Here is an 11663-nt window from a genome sequence, read left to right on the forward strand (position 1 = left end):
CAGCGAAGGGCTAGTCAATTGGTGTGAATGTACTCTGTTCGGGTGTCCTTGGGTGTCTTAGAACCCCGTCTTCATTTAGTGTGCTTGTACTCGCAAGCATCTACACTGAGTCCACCAGCTAATGTTTATTGCTTTGCCTGAGTGTAAATCTTCTTCATGATGCTGTAGTCAATCTTGGATCATCAATTCTATGCGTCTCAAGAAATGGTTGGGATTGAAATCTTGATGAAAACTCTTAAGAGCTCATAAATTTTCTTCCATTTATATAATTTCAGCTTTACAGAGATGGCGAAAAAAGTTACACTTGCTACACTATGCTCTCTTCGGTTGTAGTGTCCCTCGTTGGTAAACTTTGGTGACTTGTTGGAAAACCCTTTCTAGTACACTATATTCAATTAGCAGCTCATTTCTTTTAGCAGATTATGGAGTTTTCTCTTCTCCACCTAGATGCCTTACATGAAAGCCTTTTCATGTTTTTATTTCAGCTAAATTGTGAAATGGTTTTCCTTGTACTAATATCTCTCATTTCTTAGTTTCTCAGTAGTAAATGGTTTCTATTGCACGGGACACCACTGGCAACCTATTTCTAAAAGCAAAAAGTAGGGAGTTCAACACATACATGCTTTTCAGCAAGCCCTTTCGTGATTTCAACTGAAATCCATGCAACTCTACAGTCAAAGTGTGGGATCCACAAGGTCACCGATGCCATATAGAGGGTCATATAGTCTCTATTCAATGAATTCCCTTACCAAGTTTGAAGATTTAGAAGACCTTTGACCAATGTGCACAGATGTTTGTGCACATGTAAGGCCAATGTCCAAGCCGCACCAGATTTAAGATGTGTCCTGACTCCTTGGCTGGTCACTTGGGCAACAATTTGTCAAAAAGGATGCGAGACCACTACAGCATTTGTTAGGAGATTGAGCATAGAAGAGGTGATTATGCTGACATTGTTGCATCGAATCACTTTCTAAATCTGGACTGTAGTTTGCATAATAGGTCAGTATGTGCAGGGTGACAGTAATCAACGAGAAGAGAGAAATGCTGAGGAGAGTGCATTAGGCGGGTGAGGGGCATTTGGAATGAGGGAGGAGGGCTGCCGATGGTGCATACCGCTCCAGTACATTGTGCTGGAGTACTTCCCAGCAGTATGTTACATTACATGCTTGAACAAGAAGTAAAGTTTATTCTTGCTTGTTTGAGAAGGAAGTGAAGTTTATGGTGTACTATGCTTCTTGTCCATGTGCCTAAAGGTAGTAGCATCGAGAGTGTTGACTTGTTTAGTTTATCTTTTGTAAGAAATACTCTTCCCCGTGGCCTCTTTTTTCAGGATAGCACCAGATTTCTTGTTTGATACACAATTCCTGCAACGCCCCCCCCCCCCCCCCCCCCCCCCCCCCCCCCCCGGCCCTTCTAATCTACAGCTTGATGTTCCATGTTCGTACTGTTTGTTTCTTGCTTCTAATACTGAGGGATTTGAGAATTTGCAGGTGGTGCTTGTGGAGTGTCGCAAGCTTTTTGATCCTTGGTATTAAACATCAATAAAACTTTTCAAGTCTATTTGTTTTTCCTGCTTTCTTATGCTAGTTCCTTTGGTAGTGCAGGATGTTAACACACATGGTAGAACTGCTATTAGCCAAAAACGGTCAAGCTCAATTATTTCTTACAGAGGAAAGAGAGGTTCTTGATGGCATGAGTTTGGAGGAGTTCCATCGACTTGTCTATGCGCAGCTATTATCTTCACATCCATGCACCTGGCAACTGGCCCCTTTCTATTTGGCCTCGTGTCCTCGGCAAGGACAAGGTCTATTAGAAGCTGTACTGCTTATGCAACCAGTTTCAAGTCATAGCAAAGCTCCTATGAAGGCAGGCTCTTTGCTCAACCACCTTTTTCTAATCAGGCCAGTAAATTTGAAATTGGAAGGGGATTCTGAACCTAGCTAGTTTGTTTTGGTGTGCTGACAGGTTCTTGACATTTGTCGCATGTATGAACTCCGATCTGTCGGTGATAAGTACATGAGGGTAGGGTTTCAGCCTCCTAAACTTGGCACGAATACTCTACAATATTTGGAGCATGCTTGGATTTGAACTGATCATTGGATGTTTGACTTTGATAGCTGAGAGCCTTTGTACCATAATTAAATGTCCAGTGTTTTTCTTTGTCGTCACTAATCTCATGGACCAGCGCTCATTCGTAAGCTCAATCCTTTCCAATATGGCTGGACAATTGTTTTTGGGAGCAATTGTGGACCGTCAGATAAAGCTTGTTGATTAGTGCCACATGGCAAGTTAATGATGGCAAACTTTTCGGCCTACATAAGGCCCTAGGAAAGCGTGGAACTCTTGGGTGCAATTGTAGACGGTTGGATAAAGCTTGTCGATGAGTGCCACATGGCAAGCCAATGATGGAAAACCTTTATTCTTCCTGTTTCTTGGAAGAGTGAAATTAACTAAGCATTGTCTTATGTATATGTAGGCCACTATGAGAGAGAGTTGACATTTGTTTTCTGATTCATTAAGGAGCGGGTCACACAGTCGCACACTCTCTTTCCGTCCTCTTATGTAGGCCACTGTGACTTTTCACCTTGTGTGCAATGATGCACACATTGTTGAGAGGCTTTCTTTTTGTAGACAGTAGCTAGTGAAACAAAGCTTCTTAGGGCATTGAAATTCTTGCAGGTGTAGGAAAGCCCATAACTCATGGTAGATTTTAGTAGGGCTGTCCTTTTTTTTCAAGCTTTTTGCATGTTTACTTGAAAAAAACAAACTGTATTTAACTGTATTACTGAGTATAGTTGTAGTTTTTTTTCGGTTAGTTTATGATTTTTTGATGTGGATTCACTATTTTTCTTCTAAATATTTCCATTTTTCTTTTAATTTTTAAATAAAAAAGGTCAAAATAATTTTCTAATATGCTACAAGTGTCCGATCAGGAAAGTGAGCTCAAACAACTGATCATGACATCTGTTGACAGAAAGCCTATTTGCCCACTGAAGCCGCATCTACAGACTCCATCTCGGTTTATCTTGTATTGATGTAACTCTTTATTTTCTTTTATTGCGGTACTGGCTGTTTATCACTTCTGTTCACTTACTCTTTTTAACCATCTAAGCAGCAGCAGATTGTTGTAAGTCGTCACCAATGTTTCATTAGCATTCCGATTGATTATCTTTTTGTTGAATAAAATATTCATTTTTTGCTCGTACACTTTCCTCCTGAGGCAGGACTTTGTGATCCTCACCTTGTATGTCTAGCCTTCATAGCTTCATTCAAGACAATTGAAATGGGCTGTAGCCTGTAGTCGCCTTGTCTTGAGTTTGCTACCTACTAACCTAGTCCCCTCTCAGCCCCAGGATGTGGATTCACAAGCTGAGATCCAACCCAGGACGCCATAACTCAGATGGGTGGATCATTCCCATGATTGGGTAATCCCTCATATGTCAAAATATGGTGTTGATGGGTTTTTGCAGAAGTTTTTAAAAGAGTTTTTTTCACCTATTTCGTTGTTGAAGGCTTGAGGGATAATAACTTCAGAGAAGCTAACACCGAGGAAGTGGAAGAGCCCCTCTTCGGGCTCCGAAGCAACCAGTTCACGCCCTAGCACCCCTAGTTCGACAGATCGCTATGAAACTACATCGCAATGTTGGTCCGAAACTCTCCAGGCTCTTGAACTGACCTTTCTGTTGGCATTCGAGCCTATGGCATGCCGTGCATAGTCCCATCTTACTGCTACACACTCTGCTACTTCTTGTAGTTCGCACTTTCCATTCTAATTCTTGGATAATTTGCAGATGGTTGGTGTATACCACTGGAAACATGGCCGAAAAGGATTGGGGATTTCGTGGCTACAGTGCGGACGTGATTATGAGAGGTTGTCATGTGCGGCTGATGAGTTGCTGGCAGCAGTATCACAAACAAGTGCTGGGGACTCCAATAGGCTTCAGGTGATGTTTTTGCCCACATTTGCTTTGCTTTGGTTTAAAGAAAGTGGATAATGTTGTTTATCCTCTGACACATCCTTATTGAGGCAGTCTTCTTGTTTGCCTCAGGAACTTGATGGTCTAATTGATCTTCTTGGGCCACAATTTGAAGGGTTTGGAGGGTTAGCGTTCTTGCACAGGTAATGTTTTTTTATAGTTTTGTGAGAGTTCTTTCTTTACTTAGTGAGAAGTTTGTCATTCGATTTGGTGATTTGGTGCTTTTCTTCATTGGTTGAATGCTCAGGTTCAGAGATTTCAAAGTTTCTTTATATAGTTTTCAAGAAGCTCAGACGAACCTTGCAGGTATTGATAAACAAGTTGTAGCTGGCAAAGCTGCAACAAAGCATCTCATACAGGTAATACCTCCATGCAGTCGCTGCCTTGTATGGGTGCAGTAGTAATCGGAAACCTCTGAACTTCTCATGCGTTCTTGAAGCGGCAAATCAATACCTGTTCTCATAGTTATGGAAACGGGTAAATGATGAACTAAGTAGAAACAAAATCAGAAGCGGACAAAATTTGTAAGTTTCAAAGAGTTTCAGGTAGTGGAATCAAGGGAAACGGAAATGGAAATGGAAGCGATAACTGTATAAGGAATGGGGAAATGGGTGAATGACAAACAAAATAGAAACAGAAACGGGAAGGGAACCGGACAAAATTTGAAGTTCCAGGGAGTTCTGGGTAACTATAGGAATCAAGGGAAACGGAGACGACAACTGTATTGGGAATGGGCAAACGATGTGATAAAGTGGAGTTTCGGGTAACTATGCCTCTGCTATGTTCCTCTTGGTTGAATTTGGCACCAAGAATTGGCAAAACATTCTGCTCTGTTTCTATCTGAATTCAATCCAACTCCATGCATTGATTGGGAGAAGGAGAAGGAGAAGAGAGAAGAGAACTTTAACTGTCATAGGAACAATCCCAAGAGACCCCAGAGATCTATCTAACAAGTCTTGAACTCAAGGTCTGTTATTCAAGAGGGGACTGGGATCACCAATCTACCACACTCAGGGTGATAGAAAGGTTTTTCCAGTTTCGTCTTCTTATTCATGCACACACACACGCCATGCGCACTGCGCGCACACTTTTCATAGTTAATGTGGAGAATCTGAACTTTGTCTTCCTGCAGTTGATGAAAGATGGCATTACTCCCCAACGGTTTCTTCTTCCTCTATTGCAAGACTCAGTAAGGAAACCTTTGAAGTGGTGAGCTTGATGCCTGCAATGGGGCTGCCCCTTTTGTTTCACTAACCTTCTGTAGTATGGTTTAAAATAGGTGGAGTTGCTGGAGTATAGCGGGGAAGTGCTAGTAACTGCTGCTGAGACAAATGCTCTACTGCTAAAGCTGCAGAACTTTTTCCTTACTAACAAGCATGATGACATCAACTCTACAGAGATAATGTCGCAATCTGTAGCTAAGATAAGACTGGCTCTTGCTTGTAATCTTGGAAGAGCTATTCTCAAAGAATGAAGAAATGTTCCTCTTGCAAGAGCAGCTCTGAGCAGAATGAGGCATCTAGAGAGTGGCTGCACTTCGAAGTCTTGACTCCAGGCATGCTGTTTAGTTCTGCGGTTCCAAGAGAAGCATTGGATGAAGGGCATTTTGTCATACCCAGATTGATCGAGCTTGGAACAGATGATCTGATCTGTCAAGGACAAGGCTTCATACAATGGCTCATGAAGAATGTTTCAGGGGAGAGATGGTCTTCTTTGTATCGATCTTGATGAGTGCACAAGTGGGGTGCAGCATCTGTTCATGCGAAATGAGGAAATATCCGGATTCAACAGCCTTCTGTTATAAAGTAGCCTTCTTTGATGATGCGGAGACTCCCAGAGCAATGTGGGAGATGTGACCCCTGTGAAAGAGGTGGATCAAGCAGGATAGGGTTAGCTGGTGCTTGAGAGTACAAAGCATGCAAGTAAGTTCCACAATACACAGGAACACATGGAGAAAGTCTATTAGATGTCACAACTTTAGCTTGAGGTCAATTTCACAATACTCGAAAACATGGAGTAAGACTATCAGTCGCAACTTTGTTTGTCTTGAGGTCAATTCACAGCCTCCCGATATGGTGTTCCACATGTTACAGCTAAGCACAGAGCCTTGATATACTGCAAAACGTCGCTCTTTTTGCATTACAGCTTCTTGTATGCATTCTTCAGGCATTGTTGCGTGGGCTGATCTTGGTTGCTCACAAATGTTTACCTATCTTTACAAGGCGGCTAAGCTTTAGCTTACAGTAGTCCAGTGCCGACCTCTTTCAATGTCAGCAAGCATGTTCGGGGCTCCGATCTGCTAGTTGCAAGATGGTCGCTCTGAGAAATAAAGTCTAGACCTTTCCTGTTGTGCATATAATGTTTTTACTTAGAATGGGTGACTCAAGTGTATGAGGGTGCAGATTTGCAATGCCCTTTCAGGGAATCAATCACAGATATATATACGGCTTTGTCGACTATTATTAGACAAGGCTCGTGGATAGCTAATGTTTCACAGGTCTCGTCTTTGTGACGGATTTTGTGATCGCAATCTTGTTGTCCTTTTTGGTCTTGTTTTTGTGACTGTGATATGGTTTATGACGCTAGTTAGTGGTTTTTGAGATCTTCCTCTTGATATGGCCAGCCTGTGAGGTGAGAGAATTTATCTTTGAGTTAAGTACAATATCTGAGCTGTAATTTTACCAAGGTAATAGTTCCTTTAATGCTACAACTAATTCTTATATTTTTTATGTCCATGAGGGAGTGTTGTGAAATTCAAAAGAAACAGGCTGAAGGCTCACTCACATTGGCATTCTAACACTTCTGCAGGCAGTGCTCACATATCCGGTGTTCCTAGTGTAAATTTCCTCGTTTCGGATTAAAAATCCTGGTTATAAAATCATCGGGCCTTAATTTCCTAGGTCAAAAAATGTGTGTTTTAGTTATGGTAAATTACCTCAGATTTTGACATTAATCTTGGTAATCTCGTAAGTTTTACATTAAAAAACAAGGCCAAGTAAATGTTTTTATTTTTTGAGAGAAGGAAAAGGAAGTCTAATGAGGCCTCAAATATGAAGAGGGGCCTATTTATAATCTATGAGGAAGGCATACGATTGTACACCTTTCTCACTTCTCCATAAAGGCATGTTTTAGCATGCCTAAATAAATCCTGGTTCAATCTTTGAAACAAGTCGTGGTTGCAAAAGTTTATGTTTTGAAAGGCGAGTTTCAATGTTCACTACAAGGCATATTAACAAGCACAAGTTTTTTTGGGATTAGATCCTTTTAGGGTTAATACTTTGCTTTTGGGGCTCTGCTTTCAGGCAACCCTTGTACTATTTATATGGACCCCACAGCCTCACTCTGTAGAGCATATAGATACAGAGTATGAGAGCGAAGGACCCTTGGGAGTTGTACCTTGACGACTCAATAATAAAGAAATATTGGAAGGGATGTTTGGGTGTGGATAAATGACCAAGGAAGGGGGTCAAGCCATCAAATTTGACACGTTTTCAAGCTATAAGGACGCCCACAAGCCCTTGAGTTTATACACCAGTTTGACATCACTTTCTCAATAGGTCGGTTCTTGGAATGCTCCAAGGTGCGAAAGCGGCATTTTACTTCAAAGCAAATGCACAAACAGGGTGGTCTACCTTGTTATTACGCATAGAAGTACCTACAATGTTGGTAAAATTAAAGAAAATTTCCACGCCCACTTGGATATCAGAAGAATTTGATGAAAATATCATCATGTGTTGGTATCATTTGAGAATGACTAAGAAAGACACATTGGTTGACTACTGCCAGAGATTTTGAGATACCTTCTTGTCCATATCCTCGTTTTGATGGGTCACTGAGGGGTTAGATTGAGAGGTTTTGTTGTGGTTTAGAGATTTGATAGTATTGTTTGTAATAGAATTCAGAGACTTATGGTACATGCAAGCTCATTGACTTATCCTACAATGTCCACCTCAACAATTTAAGAGTCTTTCAGTGACAAGAATGAATCAAAGGAATTGGATGAAATTTCATCAAAAGATTCTAGAGAAGAAAGGGAATTAGATGATAGTGCATCTGGGGGTTTCAACGACGAAGGGAAATCAATTGATGGTACCTCAGAGAATTCAGACCATTGAGATTAAGTGCTAGCAAACAACGAGGCCAATGAGGCTACCAACAGGTCCCAACGCACAAGAAAAGAACATATAGGGAATTAGTTGGTAGATAGAGATTTCCAAAGATTAGAGAATCAGCTGGTAGATCAGAGAATTTCAAAAATCCAGATTAAGGTGCCAAGGACAGCAGAGGCCAGCAGGGCTACCAACACGTCACAGGGCACATGAAAAGAATAGAAAGGTAAGTTAAGTCCACCAAATAATTTGTTCAAGGGTACTTTTTAGCCATCGATGCAAAGTGGATGGAGAAGGAGAACATCGCAAGTTCTCTTCAGAGAGAGTTGTACCTTGAAGCTTTTGGGTAATGAGCAGCGTATGCTAGAAGTTATCGATAAATCAACAGGTTGAATCTAGTGCAGTGCAGACTGCACAAGAGAGGAGCCACAAGAGATTTTAGAGGTACTGACGAATTGACAATATTTTGCGGAACAACTTTATGAACAAGATGTGCACTGAATTGGAAATTTCCTTAATTGAACCGAAGACATGTGCTCTTTCTTTTGTGTCTTGTTAGAGACATGTAGACAAAAATGAAATGTCAGTAGCATTTTGTCTAATGAATGATTTGAACCTAGTGCATCTAGACATATGTTAGAGATCAACGAGATCTAGATATAATGGCTAAGTGAATGTGGACTGAATGAGATTCTAGTGCATCAAGATGTCTATCTGGATGAGATGATTGGATATTGTTGTGAGTGCATCAAGATGTCTATTTGGATGAGATGATTGGATACTGTGGTGAGTGCATCAAGAGTTTTGGTAGGATGAGATGGTTGCACAGTGACCGAGGTGCATCAAGAGTTTTGGATGGAATGAGATTGCTAGATTAAATGATTGTGTGGACGTACAATCTTGTGGGGATGGTCATGGGCATGGGCATGGTTTACTTAATTGAAATATGACAAGAAAAGATATGAATCTGATAGTAACAAGATTTAGCAGATGAAGACATCCATGAAAAGATCAGTGAGGTCTCGATGTGATTGCTAAATGGTTACAATGATCATTATTTGTCTTTGCAACTCTCGATATAAATGTGATTGACGAGTCTGATGTCTTTGTAGAAGTATTGGATTGATGGAGTCTGGTGCATGCGTACACAGAGTCATTGTCTACTGAAGAAAGTTACAGTCCTATGGCTGTTTTGCAGGCGTAATTGTGGGCGATTCCAATTCTTTCAAGAGAGGGGAATGTCACAAAGTGATGAGGTGGTGTACTCAATTGTAAAGAGGACGTGAAACTAAACCTACAGAACTACAGGAAGTATTGAACTCAAAAGGAATGACCAAGGGACCTAAAACTAAAGAGAAGAATGGATTTTAAATCCAAGTTCCCACCCAACTTATGGAGCACCCAATCGAGGGGCCTAGAACCCTAAAAATCCCAAAGCTTGAACTCTGAGGCTAATTTTTGTAAAACGCGTTGGCATGCTAACGTGGTAGGGCTTTATGGATTTTTCGCATTTTTGCGTTGGTTGTGCCATGTGTTAGGTTGTATGGGTTTTTGCAACTTTTTGCGTTAAAAATCCCAAAGCTTGAACTCTGAGGCTAATTTTTGTAACACGCGTTGACATGCTAACGTGGTAGGGCTTTATGGATTTTTCGCATTTTTGCGTTGGTTGTGCCATGTGTCAGGTTGTATGGATTTTTGCAACTTTTGCTTCCAAACAATTTTTGCTGGCTGTTTTGGGCAGTTTTTTGACGCTAGCTTTTGGGATCAAATGCTTTTGGAGTTAGTACTTTTGGGTGAAGTGCTTTTGGGGCTATGCTTTTAGACAACCTTTGTATTGTTTATAGGGACCCCAAGGCCTCAATCTGCATAGCAAGCATTTGGACGCAACTGAGAGCAAAGGATCCTTGGGAGTTTTATCTTGACAACTCAATAATAAAGGAATACAGGAAGGGACGCCAATCTTTTGGGCTAGTGCGTTTGGACGCGAAACTTTGTCATGCCGTGTCAACTCTCTCTCTCTCTCTCTCTCTCTCTCTCTCTCTCTCTCTCGTCAAGTTCATTGATTTTGTAGTTTTTGTTAGTGTGTTGCTAGTGATTTATCTCTTGGAGTGTCCAAGCATGTAACATAAGTACAATTAGTAGCAAAATTATCCTGATTTTTCATGCTTACAAATTGTTTTGGGGAAATTGGAATTTCATAATCGATATCTCAACCAAGAATAAAGGTCTTTATCCTTTGTTTCGTAGACACTTCACGGTCAACCGCAGGCGCGAAAGACGATGTATTTTTCTTGAATTGGAAGTGGAGCTTGTAATTTTGGTGTTGATGGTGTTATCGAACACTAGTATCAGGACCCATGACTTCATAGAGCACATCATAAATCTTTTCAATGGAGCCACTTATCCATACTAGGATCATGGTTATTTAGAAAGGCTTAAAAGGAAACCTTAAGTTGTTTTGAAGATGCATACAACAATTTATTTTAAAACCTAGGTTGAATAGTCTTCTTTGGATGCGAGATCAGTGTTATCCAAAATCTATCCAGACTAGTACCATGTGAGGATGTTTATAATTGCTTCATTGGTACCTTACACCCATTAAGAACAAATTGTCTGCTTGATGATGAGCAATATTTGAAACACTTATGTTTGAAAGGTTATGAGAAACCTAGGGTCATAACACACAAAATATATAGACAAGCCATTTATGCCATTAGTTTGGGCGAAACCTCTATTTTAGATGTAGAATGATTACTATCTAGAAAAACTTGTTGAAAAGGAAACATTAGGATTGAAGTTGACAATTTGAGATGTGAAAAGGTGGTGCTTGCATACAAATCCAAAGCTCATTGTAGAATTGTTTGCAACCATGTCATGTTTCTTTGCTTTACGAATATGTTTGGTAGATGTGCCATCTCGTCAATGCACTTCTAGTATTCCTTATCAAGAGCTCACAAGAGTAGTCATCACAAAGTCTATGGTACTTGTACTATTTTTGTCACCTTCTGGTCAACTTCCGCATGGAACAAGTGGCAAAGATGCCAATACTTGATGATGCTTAGGTATCTAGGTCAAGATGTCCACAATTGAGAGAGGGGACATGTTTGCAAAGAACGAAGGGACATGGGTTGAGTGTTTGGAGCATGTGTCTTTGGGCTTGTGCACCCGCAAGTCATTTAAGATACATGTGTGATGTGACTCCTTGTTTTTGGCCTCGTAGCGTGAGATATTTAGAGGAAGGGATTATATTATCGAACCTGTTACTTAGGATGCTAGAGGGCTATGTAGCTAGAGATCATATGGTCATGTATCAATTCGGATTTGTCCAAGTGTGGAATTGTACCCCTTGAAAACATGCTTGAAGTGATCCAAGGTGGTGCTTCAATTTGCAAATAGCCATTTGATGGTGAGATCATCCATCTTGCTAGTGATTGAAACAAAGGCTTTGAAGATTACAACCTTCTTGTTGAGGACAGCATTGCTCAATTTGAATCCTCTGTATTATATCCCACCAAGCCTCATCTCTTTTTGTGAAGGGGAAAAATTAAAATATACTTGTGTGGATGCATTGTTGGGG

General features: G+C 40.7%; 1 protein-coding gene across 1 annotated transcript in view; it reads left to right on the plus strand.

The window, feature by feature from the left end:
- The window catches only part of LOC147456133 (nuclear pore complex Nup85-like protein), a 58228-nt gene extending 51639 nt beyond the window's left edge, over positions 1 to 6589 (plus strand). The window contains exons 10-17 of the mRNA XM_086514681.1: positions 1491 to 1528; positions 1605 to 1866; positions 1966 to 2022; positions 3792 to 3944; positions 4050 to 4120; positions 4225 to 4336; positions 5110 to 5166; positions 5257 to 6589. Coding sequence (XP_086370807.1) covers positions 1491 to 1528; positions 1605 to 1866; positions 1966 to 2022; positions 3792 to 3944; positions 4050 to 4120; positions 4225 to 4336; positions 5110 to 5166; positions 5257 to 5451 — 945 coding nt within the window. The 3' untranslated portion in view covers positions 5452 to 6589. The remainder of the gene's footprint in view (positions 1 to 1490; positions 1529 to 1604; positions 1867 to 1965; positions 2023 to 3791; positions 3945 to 4049; positions 4121 to 4224; positions 4337 to 5109; positions 5167 to 5256) is intronic.
- The last annotated feature ends 5074 nt before the right edge of the window (positions 6590 to 11663 follow it).

The sequence above is a fragment of the Adiantum capillus-veneris genome, chromosome 6 (genome assembly GCF_014529385.1).
Source record: "Adiantum capillus-veneris isolate H3 chromosome 6, ASM1452938v2, whole genome shotgun sequence".
Classification (NCBI taxonomy): Eukaryota; Viridiplantae; Streptophyta; class Polypodiopsida; order Polypodiales; family Pteridaceae; genus Adiantum; species Adiantum capillus-veneris.